The sequence below is a fragment of the Scardinius erythrophthalmus genome (assembly GCF_964197995.2).
Source record: "Scardinius erythrophthalmus genome assembly, chromosome: 15".
Classification (NCBI taxonomy): Eukaryota; Metazoa; Chordata; class Actinopteri; order Cypriniformes; family Leuciscidae; genus Scardinius; species Scardinius erythrophthalmus.
Window position 1 is genome coordinate 10380740 of NC_138235.1, and position 22287 is coordinate 10403026.

At 40.3% G+C, this 22287-nt stretch overlaps 1 protein-coding gene across 1 annotated transcript in view; it reads right to left on the bottom strand.

Moving 5' to 3' along the window:
• The window catches only part of plcg1 (phospholipase C, gamma 1), a 73821-nt gene that overhangs the window by 13311 nt on the left and 38223 nt on the right, over positions 1–22287 (bottom strand). Inside the window, exons 12-23 of the mRNA XM_081386493.1 lie at positions 17582–17667; positions 16281–16401; positions 15990–16158; positions 15771–15893; positions 15579–15680; positions 11433–11620; positions 11148–11348; positions 9420–9539; positions 9157–9337; positions 5533–5610; positions 5344–5447; positions 877–1001 (exon numbers count right to left, since the gene is read on the bottom strand). Of these exons, the coding sequence (XP_081242619.1) occupies positions 877–1001; positions 5344–5447; positions 5533–5610; positions 9157–9337; positions 9420–9539; positions 11148–11348; positions 11433–11620; positions 15579–15680; positions 15771–15893; positions 15990–16158; positions 16281–16401; positions 17582–17667 (1598 nt within the window). The remainder of the gene's footprint in view (positions 1–876; positions 1002–5343; positions 5448–5532; positions 5611–9156; positions 9338–9419; positions 9540–11147; positions 11349–11432; positions 11621–15578; positions 15681–15770; positions 15894–15989; positions 16159–16280; positions 16402–17581; positions 17668–22287) is intronic.

Sequence of the window (22287 nt, forward strand, 5' to 3'; positions counted from 1 at the left end):
GAGGTGAGAGAGAGAGGAGATGGGATGGGAGGGAGGGAGAGGAGAGAATATGAGGAGAGGAGGAGAGAAGGAGAGAAGGAGAGAGAGAGGAGAGAGGAAGAGAAGGGAGAGGAGAGAGGAGAGAGAGAGAGAGGGGAGAGAGAGGAGAGAGAGAGAGAGAGAGAGAGAGAGAGAGAGAGAGAGAGGGAGAGGGAGAGGGAGAGAGAGAGAGAGAGAGAGAGAGAGAGAGAGAGAGAGAGAGAGAGAGAGAGAGAGAGAGAGAGAGAGGAGAGAGAGAGAGAGAGAGAGAGAGAGAGAGAGAGAGAGGAGAGGGAGAGGGAGAGGGAGAGGGAGGAGAGAGAGAGAGAGAGAGAGAGAGAGAGAGAGAGAGAGAGGAGAGGGAGAGGGAGAGGGAGAGGGAGAGAGAGGGAGAGGAGAGAGAGAGAGAGAGAGAGAGAGAGAGGGGAGAGAGAGAGGGAGAGGGAGAGGAGAGGGAGAGGGAGAGGGGAGAGGGAGAGAGAGAGAGAGAGAGAGAGAGAGAGAGGGAGAGAGAGAGGGAGAGGGAGAGGGAGAGGGAGAGGAGAGAGAGAGAGAGAGAGAGAGAGAGAGAGAGAGAGAGAGAGAGAGAGGGAGAGGGAGAGGGAGAGGGAGAGGGAGAGGGAGAGGAAGAGAGAGAGAGAGAGAGAGGGGAGAGGGAGAGGAGAGGGAGAGGGAGGAGGGAGAGGGAGAGGGGAGAGAGAGAGAGAGAGAGAGAGAGAGAGAGAGGGAGAGGAGAGGGAGAGGGAGAGAGAGGAGAGAGAGAGAGAGAAGAGAGAGAGAGAGATATTAGGTTAAAGGTCGCAGCACAGAGCGGCGTGAGGAGCTCTGACACACACACACACGTCTGAGCACACACACTCACGGATCGGTCCGGCTCCACGGCCGACGGGCTGATCTCCTCCACGTAATTCGCAGGGAACCACAGTTGCTTCTTGCCGGCGCAGTCACACACACACTTCTCAGGTTCTTCGTATTGTTGTGAACTGAACCGAATCAACACTGAATGAGAGGAGTGGGCCAGACAGGTTTAAAAACACACACATCACGAAAAGCAGGTAAAATAGGCTCCGGCAAGAAAACAAGACTTTATGGCTAGTTTGATAGTAATGGCAGAGCCCGTCTATGGAGAGCCTGGCCACTCCATATTAAGTCCTATTGTACCGAATTTTGGTTGTAGTTCCACCAGAGTTCCACTGGGGGCGATCGCCATGAGTGCAAAATGAATGGGAGTCAATGGGGCTAGACGGCTAAATGTGTCTCTTTCACCCGATTGCCGTTGAGAAATCTCAGATTTGATTATAGGTTTTGCAAGTTCAACATGGGTTATAGATCGAAAGTTGAATGAACGAGTTCTTATGTCCTTTTGATTTCTTACAGGTTGAGTTGTTGTTGCCCATAACACGCTAGCATTCTGCTAATGAACGCCACAGACCTCCATTCATTCTGCACTCGTCCTGTGAGCGCCCTCATATGGAGCCAGAGTGGAACTGCAACCAGTTCAGAAGCCGGAAGTTTACTGAGAGTGAAACTTCTCCCCTTATTAGACATTCTCTGGTAATGGTTTAGAAATTTAAACAGAGCATGACATGTAATTAATGTAAAAAAGAAAATAGCAATGTTTGACCCTTCAGGGCTGAATAATCAGTGTTGGGAGTAACGCATTACAAGGAACGCGAGTTACGTAATCAGATTACTTTTTCAAGTAACAAGTAATGCATTACTTTTAAAATTACGACAAAATATCTGAGTTATATGTTCAAATAAGTAACTGTGTGTTGACTGACAGCCGTCCTGTGCCGGTGCTGAGGGGAGCCGTGAGGGTGTTTGAGCGGCGCCCTCTGCTGTTCAGGGGAACTTCAGGCCAGAGGAGGACAGTAACAAAGTACATTTACTCGAGTACTGGAATTAAGTACACTTTCTGAGTATCTGTACTTTACCTTTTACTTTAACTTCACTACATTTCTGTCAAGGTCCTCGGCTAGTAAGTCGTAACGTCAGTCAGGGGTTGCATTTTGGTTGCAACTTTTCAAATGAAAGTCAGGTTGACGTCAGAATCCGGCTTTTAGCCGACAGACTTTGGATTTCAGCTGGAAATGGAAGTCGGGTTGACGCCAGAGCTCGGCTGATGTTGGTTTCTGACGTCAACCCAGTTTTCATTTTCAACCACAATCCAACGTTGGAGATTAAATCTGGCAGTTGCTATGGTATTCTGGGTAAATGCTAGGGCGTTGCTAGGCAGTTCTGGGTGGTTGCTAGGCAGTTGCTAGGTGTTCTGGGTGGTTGCTAGGCAGTTGCTAGGGTGTTCTGAGTGGTTGCTAGGGTATTTTTGGTGGTTACTAGAGCGTTTCTAGACATTGCTAGGGTGTTCAGGGTGGTTGCTAAGGTATTTTTGGTAATTGCTATGGTGTTACTAAGTGGTTGGTAGTTGTCAAAGATGGTTATTATGGAGTTTTTATAGAGTTCTTAAAATCTTTAATAACGAGTGCCTTCAGTAAGTTTTGAGTCAATCTGGCGTTGGATTCTGACATCAACCTGATTTTCATTTTCAACACTGGGTTTGGTCTTCTAAATGCGAATTTTGTCATTGCTTTGGAGCACACTAGCTTATAGATAAGCCATTATATGATATATATGATATAGTAAGGCTATCATATTCATACTAAAAGCCAACAAACTTTAAATAGGGCAGTATTTGAGGAAACAGCCATTTAGGTGTCCGAAACCATTGTGGACGTTATTGAGTGACTTATTCAGTCTCACATTCAATCCCACTGGAACTGTGCTCTAGAAACACATGTGATATTGACATCAGGGCAGGCATAGATTCAGAGGCATAAGGGACTGTAACTATTAATATACAACAATGCAACAATAATAAAACAATGCATTGACATTTACTTTTTAATTCTGATACTCAAGTACTTTTAAAAACAAGTACTTCTGTACTTTTACTTCAGTAAAAAAATAACTTGTAACAGAGTAATATTTGCCCAGGAGTCTCTGTACTTTCCCTCCAGTAAGGAAGTTGTGCACCTCTGCTTCACACCGAGGCTTATTCAGTTCACTTCTGGTGTGAAAGGGCTTTGACATTAGCCAAAAACAGAAGTTTTTATTGTTGTTGTTGTTAAAATCAAACACAAGCCCAGCCCAGATGTAAGCAACTCAACGCATTACTTTCCATAAAAAGTAACTAAGTAACACAATTAGTTACTTTTTTTAGGGAGTAACACAATATTGTAATGCATTACTTTTTTAAAAGTAGATTTTCCCAACACTGACAACAATAGCCCGCTCACAAGAACAATATCTAGCACTATATTAGCATCCACACAACAGCAGATATTGTTCTGTTTATTATAAGCACACTCTAAATGCTCGAGCTCTTTAAAGTCGAGCGGATTCTGATTGGCTGTCAATGTTTTTATCGTTCATCAGCTGAAAATAATCTGTCGTTATCGTATAGTGGTTTGGCCTTCACTATTCTCATAGATGCGGTATAGTTATTGTTATAGTCAAAAGAGTAACACCCTAGCAACTGCCTAGCAACACCCTAGCAACCACCCAGAATACCATAGCAACTGCCTAACACCATAGCAACCACCCAGAACACCCTAGCAACACCCTAGCAACCACCCAGAATACCCTAGCAAATGCCTAGCAACCACCCAGAGCACCTTAGCAACTGCCTAGCAATACCATAGCAACCACCCAGAACACCCTAGCAACCACCAAGAATACCCTAGCAACCGCCTAGCAACCACCCAGAACACCCTAGCAACCACCTAGCAACGCCCTAGCAACCACCAAGAATACCCTAGCAACCACCCAGAACAACCTAGCAACTGCCTAGCAACCACCCAGAACAATCTAGCAACTTCCTAGTAACCACCCAAAACACCCTAGCAACGCCCTAGCAACCACCCAGAATACCCTAGCAACCACCCAGAACTCCCTAGCAACCACCCAGAATACCCTAACAACCGCCTAGCAACACCATAGCAACCACTCAGAATACGCTAGCAACCACCTAGCAACAATAGCAACCACCCAGAACACCCTAGCAACTGCCTAGCAACTCCCTAGCAACCACCCAGAATACCTTGGAAACTGCCCAGAACACCATAGCAACCGCCTAGTAAAACCCTAGCAACCGTGCTAAATTTTGCTAATGCATGCCCCACTTCACATTTTGTTCAGGAAATGTACATTCTAGTTATACAAATTGTTCTAAATATTAAAGAATAGCAGAGTTCACAGCACAACAATAACAGTAACGAGACAGAGAAACAATATCATGGAATCACTATCAGAAAGATTTTTTTTCCAGCTGATGAAGATAAAAACATTGACAGCCAATCAGAATCCATCCTGCTGTCACGAGCTCCAGCATTTAAAGCGGCAGACACACGACAAAACTTAAAATGAAGCGCAGGAATAAACAGAACGAAACGGTCCCCTGGTGTGGACACTAATAGTTATAGGTGTGAACGAGCCTTAACATGGAAATGAAGCAGTCAGTCAAGTTAATGTAATTTAGTAAACTGATTTCCACTTTAAGTCTCAGGTCAGCTGATACCTATTTTCAGTTTAGCTTACATTTATCACAGTGTGAGTATCACTTCTGTATCTATAAATACTGTATTATTTCGGTCTTTCTGGCCCTTGAGTTCACCACTGTATTTCTATATCCTGCTATCTGGTTCCTGTGAAGCCAAGCGCGAACTGAAAGACTCAGATTCCCAGAACATTGTCCTCCCCATGACTCGCCTTACGGTCTTATTCTTGACAACAGATTCACAATCTGCTCTATCAGTCGGCACAAGCCTCTTTGAAAAGCACTATATATGCACTTTTTACAATATATCATTTTAATATTAGAACAGAATTAGATAATATACATTATAGCAGGGGTTTTCAATCTTTTAGATGCTACAAACTCCCAAATATGATCATCCAAAAATGTCAAATGCAGCTGTATATTTTCAAGTATAAAGACATTTATTACATTGCATTTTCTTCTATTCTACTTATATTCACGTTATTCATTTTTTGTTGATTTAAATCAAAATGTATTTATTTAATCAATTTATTATTTTAATAAAATGTTTATTTACTCCATTAGTTTAATCTTTTTTTACACTGCTTTTCTCTTATCTTTTCCTGAAATCCAGTGTGAAAATGGTTTCCATGTTAATAAACCTGATGTGTAACTGAACAAACCAAAAGGAAAGATGAAAAGAACATACATATACATATATATATATACATATATACATTATATATATATATATATATATATATCTCTGTGTTTCGACAGTAACTCACCAGCCTCCTTCCTGTTTGTCCACATTTTGGATGATGGCGCTCTTGTTAAAGGAAAGTTCATCATCTCGCTGGGCTTTGTATTCATACATGGCTCGTACTGTGCACTACACACACACACACACAGGTGTCACACACTAAACCCAACACAAGGAGAAACACCGTCTATAAGCAGCTAGAGAGCAAAGGTACCTTAAATGTGGGCATCTGATTGGCTTCCACGTAGAATCCAGGGTTACGGCCCTCGTACAGCGACCCATAATCAGGCTCCTGCACACACACACACACACACACACAGAGAGAGAGTGCGTTCATTTCAACTGTCAACAATTAACCGGTAAATCTGACAAATAAGGGAACGGCAGTTTCCACTCCTAAACTAAATGCTCGATTAATTCTTGGACGTGTCCAGATGCGCTCAAGGATACGGTCCCTCAAAATAAGTCCCAGCACTCATCAAGAAAGCAGCCAGGACTGCCATTTTCTTCTTATTTCCTAACTTAAAGGGGGGGTGAAATGCTCATTTTCACTCAATCTCCTGTTAATCTTGAGTACCTATAGAGTAATATTGCATCCTTCATATCTCCAAAAAGTCTTTTGTTTTATTATATTTTTAATTGAAAGATAGGCTGTACCGAGTCTTTCCGGAAAAAAACGAGCGGCTGGGGGCGGGCCGTGTGGGCGGAGCTAAAGCTGTGCTAACGCGCCGAGCTAACAACACACAGAGACATTTGTTCAACAGTTTTACTCACCGTTCCAACGCACGACCGCGAACCTTTATCATTGTGACTGCTCGATCCTTAAGCATTAGACGATCTGCAAATGTCGATCTGGGCTTTGTTTATAAAACAATCATCGTCGAAATGCAGGGAACAAACAGTCTTACACAACTCCGTTTATGCTCAGGAAAACAAACTCCATCCACGGGTCCCTTAACGCCGGGTTCTTTGGGAATCTGTGCAGGGTTGTCTTGCCCTGGCAACCAAAAACACACTTCTTTGGTGACATTGGCTTCCCTAAAGCCGGGCAGGGCGCTTTGATGGCGAACTGCTTTCACTCTCTTGCTCTAGTCTACGAGTGTGCGCGCGCCCACGATCTTACCGGAGAAGTGCCCTTAGGACCCATATAAGGAAATTCCGCCCTCTCTTACGTAAGACAGAGCCATACTCGAAAAAAACTTTCCGAAACTTGTGACAAACCGGAAGGAGTATTTTTGGAACAAAAATACTCCTTCAAACGTACAACTTAACTTTTGAAACTTTGACCATGTTTAGCATGGGAATCCAACTCTTTACCAGTGTAAAAAACTCAGTATGCATGAAACAGTAATTCACCCCCCCCTTTAAGAACTTATTTTTAGAAAAACAGAATATTTCGACACCAGCCCGCACCACCTTGAGACAGCCTCGTTTAAAATAATGATCTAAAATCACTTTAACTCGCTTAAAAAGCATGACACTAGCTATGTTTACATGGACATCGTTCCGGTTGATGAATCCGAACACAGTGTTTCCATGAATGATGTTTTAATGGTGTCGCTCTCCTGTGGCCTCATGGGACAGGGAAGAGTCCATCGTACGCACACTTCAGCATCTCACGCCAGCGCATTAGAAACGGTTTAAAAAACAAAAATCAAATTTCATCGGACTTGGCCAATTCGCTCCGACTGACGGTTACATGTGACTTTTTATTCCAAATGTGCGACTAGTCGTATTATAATTGGATCATTAGTGTCCATGTAAAGCTACTTGGTGCTAAACTCCAGTCAAGCCAATAGACACGAAAATACAGTGCAGTCTCTTTCAGATAACACCAACTTCTGTCATTTTAATCCTGAGAAAATATTTGAGAACTTCAAAACTGCACTCTTATGAACTTATAAAAATGTAGCAAATGACTCACTAAGTGTCTTTGTGAAGGTGTTTGAAGACGCTCCCCCATGTGGATAACATTGAAAACAGGGTATTTGACACATATCGCACCGATAGATATCTGTTTATAACGGTATATATTATTTACTTATAGTGATACGTGACTTCATTTTAAATTCCTGACAGAAAATAGACCCTCAATTGAAGCAAAACATGAGGACGTTTGCATTTTAGGCCGTATATAATGAGTGTGACCTGAATGCACAAGCAAGCGGTGAGATCTTCTGGCGAGATTATGTGATGGTGGCGTGAGAACTTGATGATGCCAGTCTCTCAGTATCGTCTCAGTGAGCTCTCATCACGCTTCATGCGCAGTGTGTGTCCATCAGAGCTGGGGATTTCTGTGCATCAGACTGTGGGTGTGCAGCCTAGACTTGCAGCCGACGCTTCTCTCTATAAATACTTATTACGGGCTTAACCACTGGAGCTCTTTCAGAGGAACTCACATTCACAAATAGCACAAGGAAGTTAATAATAATGGGCAGCACTCAGTCAGAAGCACTTATATTACTCGGTTTCCACACTGATTAGCTTAGATAAGGCACGTTTTGATAAGTTGACCAAAAATGTCTGTCGTTCTGCCCTCATGTCTATCACTATGACACTATGAAAGTGTTTTGGTTGTTCAAATCACAAGTGGACGAGGGAGACACATTGCTGGTGTTTTAATCGTCTCTTTTGTCCACTTTCATCCACTTCTGTCCTGATTTCTTCAGATCTTTTGATCTAATGGATGAAATAAGCTCATGTAATTTACACCGGAGACGACGGGAAACACACAGAGAGCATCAGCTTTAGTTTCCGCTCTGACAGACACAAGACCAGACGAACGCTGTGAGTGTGTGTTAGAGATCAGGAATGCTGAGAGAACATTGTGCTTGATGTGATTATCATCTTCAAACCAAACTTGAGTCTCCAGCCGACAGTTTAAACGATAGATATCATATAATAAAGGCTAGATGTCTCGTGCGCGCTGCTGGCCAATGGAGGTCGACGTCCGCACACGGCGGCCATCTTACCACAGGGTGCTCGCTCACTCGTAACATGGTGCATGTACTTTTAAATAACCATAACTTGCTCAATTTTCTACCGATTTTCAAACGGTTTGGTTTGTTATAAAGGTCAGAGATGTAGCTATAACACTGCATACATATGAATAATTATGTTCAAAATGCTTAAGCATTCAGAATTATAGCCACGTTGATAACGTTTGTAAGAAACCAAACCGTTTGTAAATCCGTCCAGATTTCAGCGAGATAAGAGGATTTGTGTGCGTGCTGACCACTCCTTAATTCACAGCTTCCCTGTGGTAAGATGGCCGCCGGTGATGCCGGAAGTGACTCCGCCGTAAGACATCTAGCCTTTGTTATATGATATCTATGGTTTAAACCCCGTCTGTCTAGAGCTCTTCTCATAATGTTACGCATTAGTTCAGGAGACGGAGAGAAGACGGTCTTGTGTGTGTGTTTGAACACATTCGACCACATGAGCATTCACACTACTGAAATAATCCGGCCGAATGTGTTTTCAACCTCTGGAAGTGGACAAGCTCAAAACATTTTAGACCCGTTTACACCTGTGTTTAGAGTCGTCCACTTGTGATCCGATCGACTGAACATCTTAATACCAGCCGTAAACAGAGCCAATCTGTCTTCTCTGGAACATTAACTATATTTTGTGAAGTCTGAGCGTTTTCTTTCTTTGTCCATCCAAATGGAAGTCAATGGGCACCAAACCAGTTTGGTTTCAAAACGTTCTACAACATATCTTGCACAGAAGAAAGTCATACAGGTTTGTAACTACATGAAGGTAAATAAATGACATTTTCAGGTACACTATGGTTTTCAGCACAGATTAGATGAGACGGATGTGTGGATGCACTCACAGCGGTGCCGATCTTCTCCAGGGTCTCCTCGTTGATGGGGTAGCGCAGCTTCATCTTGCGGTACAGTGGATGTTTCTCGTAGTAACTGATTAAATCTACTAAACTGTCAAACTCAGAAGTGCCCAAAACCACCGTCTGTCCCTCCTGCTGCACACGGCAGTGCTTTATCTTGCCCTCCGCCCTGAGAGAGCAAACGAGAGAGTGAGGAACATCACAGAAACAAGGACGCAATAAAAACATGAAAGCGGGAGTGTGGATTTTACCGGAAGGAAATGGCGAAAGAGTTGACTTCTGTTCTCTTCCTGACGAGGAAAGCCCCGTCACGTGGGACTCTCATCAGCATGTTCTCGGCCTGGCTGCGGGACAGGCACGCGTGGTACCACCTGCACGCAACACACACACACACACACATGCTGCAATTAGACCGGGAAAACACAAGGAAGACAGGAAACACATCCACCGCTGTTGTTCCCTGCGAGATGAGAGGCAGGAAGACTTTGGTAACACTTTATTTTACAGTGTCCTTGTTATATATATATATATATATATATATATATATATATATATATATATATATATATATATATATATATATATATATATATATATATATATATATATATATATATATATATATATATATATATATATATATATATATATATATATATATATATATATATATATATATATATATATATATATATATATGTTACATGTACTTACCATAGTAATAACAGTAAATTACATGCAACTAACCCTCAACCCTACCCTAACCCTATAGTAAGTACATGTGGTTCATTAATATTACTCAGTACTTAAATCTATAATTACACTGTAACAATGACACATTAAATAAAGTGTAACCCTTTAAGGTGTCCTTGTTACAGTGTAATTATACATTTAGATATTGAGAAATAATAATTAACATGCACTTGCTATAGGGTTAGGGTTTGGTTTAGGGTTAGTTACTTGTGGTTTACTATAGTAATGTAATGTGCAAAAATGACACTAATATAAAGTGTTACAGATTTTTTTAATTTATAGAAATTCATATTTTTATTCAGCAAGGATGCATTAAACTGATCAAAAGTGACTAACAGCTTTTTAATAAATTCATAAATGCTATCCCGATACAAATGTATCGCTGTTTCCACACAAATATGAAGCAGCACGACTGTTTTTAGCATTGGTGATAATCAGAAACGTTCCTTGAGCATCAAATCATCATATTAGAGTGATTTCTGGAGGATCATGTGACACTGAAGACTGGAGTAATGATGCTGAACATACAGCTTTGATCACAGGAATAAATTACAGTTTAAGATATATTCACATAGACAACAGCTGATTTACATTGTATTACTGTACGTTTGATCAAATAAATACAGCTTTGGTGAGCAGAAGAGACAAAGAAAATCTTACTGACCAAATCAATATTTGAGGAGAGCCCCCAAATAAAGACAAATCAACAATATGACATGTATTACACTCAACTGAGCTCAATCTATTTATTTTTACACCATTTTACTTATTTATTGGCCATTGTAATGTAGTTGGCCACACATATAAATAATTATCTATCAATTAAATCCAAATTAAATATTGTTATTCGAAGCCCATCATCATATTTTTCTGCTTATTCTTTGATAAGTTCTCTTATTTCAAAATGTTTAGTCCTCTTTTATGAACACAGAAAGACAGTATACTGTTATCCATCCTCAGAACTGTACGTCATAACATGACAATATCATTGTAGGTCACAAACGAAATTACACTTTGTGATCATACTGACCAAAACTCTCATAGCATCCTTATTCTTAAAGTGACAGTCCTGTTTTTATATCCACACTACGGCAGTCGATGGGGTCCATCAACTGTGTGTGTACAAACATTCTTCAAAATATGAAGAAAGAAACTCACACAGGTTTGGAAAAACTCGAAGGTGAGTGAATGAGGACAGACTCATTTGAGGTGTGTGTGAGACTCACTCTTTGCTCTCGTGAGCGTTGGTTTGTGGCACCGGCTCAGTCAGCTTCATCTCAAACTCGTTGCAGCGCAGCGGAACCTGCTGGTAATGTGTGATGAGCGCAAACAGAGTGTCGAACACCAGGTTATCCGTCAGGTAGAACTTGGGGCTGCCGGCTTCCTGGCGAGAGTGAATCCTGCAGTGCTGAACGCGCCCGGACCGCCTGGGGAGGGGGACAACAGAAACCCTTTTACTTTACAGTTCTGTTTTCCATTGTTCAGCTGTGACGAGGTCAGGTTGTTGTTACCAGAAGGAGAGTGTGTAGTCTCCCACGAAGGTCTCGCTCTCGCGCACCAGGAAGGAGCCGTCCGGCGCCCCGGTCTCCAGGCAATACTCCGACAGCAGACGCTCCGCGATCTGACGCCCGTCGCGTCCCGCGCCCAGCTTACCGTGAAACCACTTCTCCGTCACGTGCTGGTCCATGCCGTTACTGATCTAAAGAACACGAGGACGCAAGAGTTCAATCACACTAACGCATTCACACAGAAACCACTGGCTACATTACCAATGGTTTGCTTTTACCGTGAATTAGGTGTGGGTGATGTAGCGATTAACTAATATAAATGTCAACCGGTACAGATTTTGGACGCATTGCGGTTTAAAAACAAGTGATTTGAGGCACAATAAGCAGCTAAAAAGAGAACTGTTGTCGCTATATAAGAGCGCTGATGGTTTCTTAAAGAGACACACACACGAAGCCGCTGCTCATGGAGCACGTGAGGACTGAACTGAGGGCTTTTTGACGCCTAATTGGGTTTGAACAGTTAAGGCGAGACACGGCAGGCAAAAACATCGCTTTTTTTTTTTTACTGGTCAATTTTGAGATTTTTGGATATTTGTCTTTAATAACACGTCTTCTTTCAGACTTGTGGTGAAAAAAAGTCTGAAATACACATTTAGGTCTTTATTTTACTACACTTTGTCTGTAGATTACTCATAAATTCAACAGAAGTTGTCGTTGTAAATCATCCCGCTGCTCCCTGTCATCACACACACCGCTGGAAAGCTCGCTCTCTCCTGTACAATGCTGTCGCATCCAAATATGGTCATTTCCTTTTTATCAGCAACCAATCGCGAAAGTAAAAGGGCTGAATGCGCAATCTCATTGGCTGATGATAAATCTTTAAAGCCCGTTTTCTCAAAATGACTTTTCTCTCCGAAATCTCCACTTCAGTAGCACCGATATACACCAAACTCTCCAGTCTTGTACCGTTATATTATGAAGACATTTACAGAGGGATTTGTAAATATATTATTCCTAGCCTGATTTATATAACATTTTATTCCAAAAAACATGGCGAAAATAATTTTTTTAAGGCTATTGACAGTATATTCTGATTTACAGGATAACAAAAGTAGATATCCATAAATCCCTCTGTAATTTTTTTCCCCATCTAATATGTGAACACAATGAAAAAATAATTTTTAACCTGGCTTTATCCAATACTTAGATTTCGTTTTTTAAATATATGCAAATTAGCGCATATTAAATTAGATATTGCCTAGTTTGCATATTTAAACATTAAAATTACAGAAACTTATAATACATTTTTTTTCTCGTCTTAATGTAGGTAATCAACTGGGAAAGTTTCATGGTGATATCTGCTAGTTAAATTTTTTACCCTATTCACCTGTAGTGTCTTAAATACACACGCTTGTGTGTCAGAGTGACCATGCCTTTGCCAATGCCAAGTATCCTCATAAACACAGACAGACATGTCTCAAGTGAACATAAACCAGAAAAGAACGTAAAAGAAACCAGATGCGTGTCAGTATATTAGATCCGTGCATTCGCTCTTAAAGCGACAGCAGCCTAATATTCCTGTCATTAATGACAATAAAAGAAAAAGATAAAAACACTCACTGCTCTTGACTGAATGACTTTAGTAACTTTAACAAGAATAAATGTATATTTAATGTACACAGTGTACACTGACTACAATTTAATTATACATAAACTATACGTTTTTCAGGTAGGTCTACGTTAGTTAGGCTAGTTTTATTGTGATATTGAGAATTATGAAATTTCAATGATATCAACAATTTTTATATCATAAAAACCTTATTTTAAGCAAAACAACTATATTGTGATATATATCATTATCGTGAAATAAAATTGCTAAGATTAAGATTTTGGTCATATTGCCCACCTCTAATGTGAATTGTGGTAAGTGAGTGTGAATTGTGTGAAAGTCTATAACAAAACTAACCACTTGTTAAACCAACAAATCGGAAACAATATTTTATATATTCATCAGTGCTGAGGAAGGTACTTTAAAGTATTTTGAGCATTAACCTTGGCAATAAAAAATAACTGAATCGAAAGCAGCACAGGAACTTCTGGGGAAACAGAGTTATAAACAGTCGTGGGCAGAAACCTGTGTTAAACAGAGCTGATAGTACAACACGTTTAATGATGGCTCAAAGCATTGTCAAGTTCTGCTTCAAACGCTACAACGTAGCTAAAAAAGGTCATAATGACCTGGCTACTTGTTGGGGGGGAAAAGGACACTTTATATTAAAGGGGTGGGTGATTGTGATTTCACTTTTGTAACTTTAGTTAGTGTGTAATGTTGCTGTTTGAGCATAAACAACATCTGCAGAGTTACGACGCTCAAAGTTCAGAGCAAAGGGAGATATTTGCTTTTAAAGAAATCGCATTTTAAAGACTACAACAAACGGTTGGTAGAGACTACATGAGCTTCCTCCCGGGTTAGTGACATCACCAACCCTAGAATTTACATGAACCCCGCCCCCGGAACACGATTTATAGATTATAATGACAGAATATGCTAATCAATGACTAGAAAATGACAAACTACATAAATTCATCAACTAACCAGTCAGAAATGTTGTCTACATGTTGTCACTTCTAGAGTCTCTCCATCATTGTCTGACTTCGGTTTGAACATAAAAGGCTAAAAGTGTTTGAAAAGTTCAGTGCATGTGTGTGTGAGATAAAAGGACACAAGCTGTTGAAGCTCCGCCCCCTGTGCCGGGAGCAGCAGCTCATTTGCATTTAAAGGGACAGACACAAAAACAGTGCGTTTTTGCTCACCCTCAAAAAGTGACGATTTTAACATGCTATATAAAAATATCTGTGGGGTATTTTGAGCTAAAACTTCACACACACACTCTGGGGACATCAGAGACTTATTTTACATCTTGTGAAAAGGGCATTATACCACCCCTTTAAGTGTCTTTAACTACTATTATTTGATGATAAGCTTTGGTGGGTGGAAAACACAAATCTTATTATATCGAAAGCACAAAAACGGTTATATTTATTGAGGAAGCTTAAGTCCTTTGAAGTGGATAAATCTATATTGATAATGTTTTATAGATCTTTTATTCAAACTGTTTTGACCTTTGCTATGATTTGTTGGTTTTATGGATTAAATGTTAAAAGTAGATCCCAGCTTCAGCGCATTATTAATTTAGGGTCAAAGATTACAGGATCTGTACAGCTGGGTTTGTCTGCTCTGTGTGAGAGAAATGTTCTTAGGAAGTCCTTGACTGTCCTAGAGGATACATCTCACATTTTGTTTTTATAATTTGAACAGCTTCCCTCAGGAAAGCGATATAGAGAGCCCAAGTGGAGGACCGTTAAAGCTTCTAGGTCTTTTGTTCCAAATGCAATTATGAGTGTAAGTACTTATTTGAAACAAAGATAAAGGTACCATGAAATTTTAAATAACAGTTATATGAAGAATCATTATAAATGCCCGGGGTTTGTGATGTTTTCGTAAATGTTTGTGATGTTTTTTCTGTTTTATAAAAATGTGTATGTTTGTGAGGTTGAAGCAACTTAAATTGCCCTGTAAAGGGACAAATAAAGCTATATACTTCCATCAAAACACTTGTGCTGCTATTGAGGAGGATACGGGTACGTTTAGAGGCAGGTTTGGGGATAAGGGTCTGTTTAAAGTGTCAACAGTGCAATTATAGATGTTGTGAATACAAGTACAATGTACACAATAAGTGCATCGTACCAAATTATTAATTTAAATATGATATAAATTATACACTTAATATTAAGTGGGAAAGCTGAAAGAAAGAAAGCGGTTGTCATAGTGCTCCATTTTTACCATAATGCGGTTTAACGAGTAGACAAAGTGCGATACCATATTCAGTGATAAACCTACTCTATTAATAACCCTCTGCCGATCGGACTGTCCGTGAGCTGTCAAATTTCTCGGCCCAGGAAACTCAGTCCTAACCTTAACTCGAACCCCCATTGTTCATTTACATATACTAACGACATTGTAACAATTACAAAGAAAACGACACTTTAAAATGTCTACGACTCTAAGGATCCCATTTTGAAACTAGCTGAGCAACTGTAAACCTGTAACTGCGAACTGCAGACGGTCGGTCAGTGCGTGTTCCTCACCTCTCTGTGCTCCTCCTCATCCTCGTTCCCTTGATTACTTGACGTCTCCTCAGAATAATAGATCTTATTGCTGGTCAGGACGAAGAAGTGAGGGTACCACTCCTGTGAGGACGACACCAGCGCACATTCATCATGAGATCATCATGCCAGCAGATTAAACCGTCCTGTAAGAGTGGATGAAGAGGATCTCACGTGGTTGATGGGGTCCTCCAGGTACAGGATCCCGTTCTTGATGGAGTTGCTGATGTCGTTCTCCGAGTACGGCGTTGAAGACGAGACCTCCTCGTACGCGCTTCCCTCAGCTAGTTTCTTGTGCTGAACACATCAATTCAACAATAAACAGGCCTTGTTGAGCAACTGGCTGGAGTGGCCAAAAACACAGTTTCCTGCCACATGACCAATGACTCTCACCTTGATTAGGATCTTCCTCTTGAGCTGATTGGGTGAGGGCAGGCCGTCCGCCGAGATGTCCACCGCTTTGGTCAGGAGCATGTCTGCAAACACTCTCCTAAAGTGGGTGGCCATGTTTCTCTGCTGGACAATGCTGCAGTGGTCCTCGATGGAGAGGATGATGGGATAGCTGCATGCAAACACAAGCAACGTAATCAGATTATAGCATACCGCACATTCTTGAAAAGATGACCATATCTAATCATCACACGAGCGCAGACGTCATGTGGGTTTGACCAGACACACACTCACTCAGACGTGACGAAGGCGTGCTCTTTGATGGTCTGAAGCACATCGCTGAACTTGATCTTGGTGGTGAGGGTGTGACCGTGGTAGATGACAGGCATGCCATCAGGACCGTCCCAGCAGTCCACTGCAAAACAAACACACACACACACAACACACACACACTATAACTGCCTGCCAGAAACACAACAACATGCCACAAATCATAAAACTTGCTATTGTAGTCAAGTCACCTTTATTTACAGAGCACTTTACACAATACATTGTTTTAAAACGGCTTTATAGGGTTAAACAGAGAAATAACGATTTAATGATGCAAACAGAGTTCTGCTGTAAAGTAGCTCTAAAAGACAATAGTAAACATTATTCAGTCGAAATAGAGTCTAATAAAGTCTAGTTGTGATAAATATTTCTAGTTTACAAACACAATATTCACTGCTTAAAAATAAGCAAAAATAAAATACAATTGTTATACATTTCAGAGTTTTATGTTAGTTTGATTGTTTATTTTATATTATTTACATTTGTAAAAATGTAGAAAATTAATTACAAATAAACAAGGAACAAGAATAAAAAAATAAATAAAAAACCAACCTAAACTAACAAACAAATCCATTCATTTTAGATAAAAAAAAAAATAAAAAAATCCCAGAGCGACGCTAAAACTGAAGTATAGTTATTTATTTTACTATGCCACAAATCATAAAACAACAGATCTGGCCATGTTAGTCTAGTCCTACGGTTATAGCTCTAAAATAAATAATAGTTCTAATTTCAAATGAGACAAATTTCAGCTCCTAAAATAAATAAATCAAACAAAAATAAATAAATAAATAAATAAATAAAGGCATAATTTAATTGTTATAGATTTCTGTGCTTTTTGTTTGTTTAATCCTGTCCAGTAAATCCAGAAAATGATTTTAAAAAGAAAAGAAAACCAAATCAGAAATACAAAAACAAACAACCCATATCAAACAAATAAAAACAAACTAACCAACCAAAAGAAAAAAGAAAAAAATAATAATTTCAGATTTTTAACTTTTAACTCCAGAACCTAGGACACTAAAACTGCAGGATATTTATTTTTTATTATTTACCAATTCAATAATATAAATGCATGCATAGTGTCATACTGTTGTAGCCTGCTAGTTTTACTACTGGGAGAAAGTATTTATGATATATTGTTCAATGCAATTATTGCAAACCGGTATTTACAGCATGTTAGTTTCTGAAATGGTAATATTTCAGAATGTATTTGTATATGAAGCAGTGATCATTACTAATAATAGTGTTAGGCTGTGACTTACACTCGATGCATCTGCAGCCCATCCGTAGACAGCGGGCGTACGCCTCCAGAGACGACTCGCTGGAAAACTGGTCTCCCGTCAGATAGCTAAAAATACCAGCACACACACGTCAGACCTGTCTGCATTACTCCATACACACATCACACCTCACACTAGCATCAGTTTCACCTTTATTACAGCTTATAAACACTGCAGACGCTGTACAAACATGTTCAAAAATTCTTTCCATTCTGTCAGTCTTTATCCGGTTCCCTTTGAACCACCTAATAGCTTTATAATCTAGTCATACCAGACAAACAAAAAGCAAAATACCAACATTTAAAATCAGTCCTGATTGAAAGACACCACACAACATAGTAAGACTTCTTCACCCATCTGAAATATCATATCATATATGAAATATAGAAATCTGTCCACTCGTCATCTGGCTTTTTTAGATTTAGCCAATGATGTCAGACGTGTTTCTATTCAAGGTTTACAGGTTACTGACAGATACACAATGCACTTTCTCAGATGACTTCTCTTTGTTAAAGTAAACAGTATATACAGTGAGGAGAACAAGTATTTGATACACTGCCGATTTTGCAAGTTTTCCTACTTACAAAGCATGTAGAAGTCTGTAAAATTTATCATAGGTACTCTTCAACAGTGAATGACGGAATCTAAAACAAAAATCCAGAAAATCACATTGTATGATTTTTAAATAATTAATTTGCATTTTATTGCACGACATAAGTATTTGATCACCTACCAACCAGTAAGAATTCCGTCTCTCACAGACCTGTTAGTTTTTCTTTAAGAAGCCCTCCTGTTCTCCACTCATTACCTGTATTAACTGCACCTGTTTGAACTCGTTACCTGTATAAAAGACACCTGTCCACACACTCAATCAGACAGACTTCAACCTCTCCACAATGGCCAAGACCAGAGAGCTGTGTAAGGACATCAGGGATACAATTGTAGACCTGGACAAGGCTGGGATGGGCTACATGACAGTAGGCAAGCAGCTTGGTGAGAAGGCAACAACTGTTGGCGCAATTATTAGAAAATGGAAGAAGTTCAAGATGACGGTCAATCTCCCTCGGTCTGGGGCACCATGCAAGATCTCACCTCGTGGGGCATCAATGATCATGAGGAAGGTGAGGGATCAGCCCAGAACTACACGGCAGGACCTGGTCAATGACCTGAAGAGAGCTGGGACCACAGTCTCAAAGAAAACCATTAGTAACACACTACGCCGTCATGGATTAAAATCCTGCAGCAGTCAAGGCCCATCTGAAGCCAATGACCATCTGGATGATCCAGAGGAGGAATGGGAGAAGGTCATGTGGTCTGATGAAACAAAAATAGAGACAAAAACTCTACTCGCCGTGTTTGGAGGAAGAAGAAGGATGAGTACAACTCCAAGAACACCATCCCAACCGTGAAGCATGGAGGTGGAAACATCATTCTTTGGGGATGCTTTTCTGCAAAGGGGACAGGACGACTGCACCGTATTGAGGGGAGGATGGATGGGGCTATGTATCGCAAGATCTTGACCAACTACCTCCTTCCCTCAGTAAGAGCATTGAAGATGGGTCATGGCTGGGTCTTCCAGCATGACAACGACCCGAAACACACAGCCAGGGCAACTAAGGAGTGGCTCCGTAAGAAGCATCTCAAGGTCCTGGAGTGGCCTAGCCAGTCTCCAGACATGAACCCAATAGAAAATCTTTGGAGGGAGCTGAAAGTCCGTATTGCCCAGCGACAGCCCCGAAACCTGAAGGATCTGGAGAAGGTCTGTATGGAGGAGTGGGCCAGAATCCCTGCTGTAGTGTGTGCAAGAAGATACACGAAACGTATGATCTCTGTAATTGCAAAGAAAGGTTTCTGTACCAAATATTAAGTTCTGCTTTTCTGATGTATCAAATACTTATGTCATGCTATAAAATGCTAATTAATTACTTAAAAATCATACAATGTGATTTTCTGGATTTTTGATTTAGATTCCGTCACTCACAGTTGAAGAGTACCTATGATAACAATTACAGACTTCTACATGTTTTGTAAGTGGGAAAACCTGCAAAATCGGCAGTGTATGAAATACTTGTTCTCCCCACTGTATATACACATACACTGTCTAAAATCTTAAGCGGTATCTGATTTGCTTATTGTAAAATCTCTCAAAGATTCTCTCATTAAAATAAACGATAAGCATAAAATAAGGAAGTAGGAAGGAACAATGTAACAATGTAGCTGGCTGAACCCCGTGTAAGACCGGCTCCCGCTGCATTCCGTGCAGAAGTGTGGAATCATTTTGGTTTCCAGAGTAAAGAGGGCACAACCGATATAGACAGGAACCATGCAGTTTGTAAATTGTGTCTGGGAAAAATCAAGTACTCTGGTAAAACCACAAATTTAATTTGCACATAATGTGTTATGTATTGTGACGGGTTATCGAGCTGGTAAGTCCCGCCCCTTCCGTAAAACCCCGCTGGACCTCAAAGTTGAAAAACCGTCAATGCAAGTGAATGGGAGAAAATAATTATTTTCTGGTCCCGTTTGAATTGTGCCATGAATGTGAACATATGTTGTCTGTGAATTTTTTTTATAACTTTTCATGTTACGAGTTTGACAGTAAATGGTATGATTCTTCGGCTAGCAGTTGTGGAAAAGACATAACGAGAAAGACTACATGTCGCCTATGTGACGTCACACCATAAAGTTGACTTACCCGTGGTTTTCACCAACTTCAACGATTTTGTCTTCTCTCTGAAAGAAGGCGGTGAAGTGCACCAAAGACACAGCCATGTTTAGCGGGATCCGTGAGCTAGTGTCCGTGTGCTAGTGGTGTTGACGTTTCAAACGCGTCGAGAGTTGTAGTCCACAAAGTGCTCTCACACAAAGTCTAACCGTATCAAACTTCTACCCGCTAAATTGTATCATTCTTTACATGAAAAGTTATATAAAAAATTCACAGACAACATATATTCACATTCATGGCACAATTCAAACGGGACCAGAAAATAATTATTTTCTCCCATTCACTTGCATTGACGGTTTTTCAACTTTGAGGTCCAGCGGGGTTTTGCGGAAGGGGCGGGACTTACCAGCTCTATATGTATTTTCTTTTATTATGGCCTACTTGAGCATATAAAAATTTGCTCACTAAGGCCGGCGACACACTGGCTGCGTGGCGTGTCCATTTTTATTTCGGCTCCCATGTTAACAGGTTAGAGAGCTTGCACACTAGCTGCGTGACACGCACGCCTCAGGTGCGGCTCGAGCCGCGCGGAAAACGTGTGCATGCTAGCGTGTTGGAAGCGTTTCCAGGCAAAATAGAACAGGAAAATATGTTTATATGCCATTTTGACATGAATACATATTATTAAATGTCATTTTGATGTTTAAAAGTGTCTAGGTGTTGACATAAATGCAAATATAAATGTAATTAAAAAAAAATATTTATCGATTTTCAAATACTACACCTGTCAACACAGAACGAAATATTCTATAGCCTATTTTGCTGTTAACACTGCCGACGTTGTCTTTGCTGCTATATATTTATGTTTAACATGAAGTATAGGCCTTCCACAACTCTCTCCCCATTTGTCAAATATATCACCAATGAGGCTTATGTCACCTAGCGGCAGCAGCGCCACGGCAGACATGTTTCTGGTGTGCAAAGACATGGAAAACACCATGCAAACGCCACGCAGCTGACACGCAACAGAAACGCCACGCAGCCAGTGTGTTGCCGGCCTAAGAACATGTGAACCACAATCCCATACTGGCAGTTTGATTTTCTGTGTACTGAATTGTTAACCTAAAGTAAACTTCTTTAACTTTTATGCACATCATGTCTTTTTTTAAATATTACTTTTTCTAAAATATAGTCCTACTTAAAAAAAATAAAATAATAATATATATATATTAGTAGTGGGCCGTTATCGGCGTTAACGCCAAGTTGGGTTGGGAGCTGGCTCAAGCTACACAAGCTATGATGACGCAATCTACCCGCGGCCGCGAGGAAGACACGGCTGCAAAGCATCATATTCGTCGTCATCTTAAGTAAACACGGCTGAAAGTTAAAGCTGGTGTAAAAGATCGGTGCTGGTGCAACATCCATTATTTGGACTTGGTTCGGATTTAAGCCGTCCGACGTAGACTGTGTGGTGTAACAGTTCGGTAAGTTAACACACGACTAATCCGTTCTACCACCTCAAATTCAAAATGAAACATATCACTGAATACCAGCGCGCTCGTATTATTCCCAATATATCTGAGTGGTGTAGAACAATCTCTGTCTGCGCCCGATTTAAAGAATCGTTGTTGTGTTTCTTTTTAACTGAAAAGACATCAGTTAGAATATTCTAATTTTAAATTTGGGGTTTCATAAGCTCCAAGCCATAGTAAACATTAGACCTACTTAAGTCTCTGCAGCTAGTGTACTTACATTTTATTTATCTGCAAAATGATGTTGTATACTTACAGTTTTGCACAATATATGTTCTCAAAACTACATGCACCCTTAAAAAAAAAAAAAAAAAAAAAAAAAAAAAAAACCATTTAGCAGTTGTTTAGCAGGGTCTGTGTAACCTGTTCTGAAATGGTTTTATTATAATATCGTTATCGCAAGAGGCTGCAATGTATATCACAATATGGATTTTAGGCCATATCGCCCATCCCTAATTGATAGCCTATAGTAGTTGATAATAACATAGACC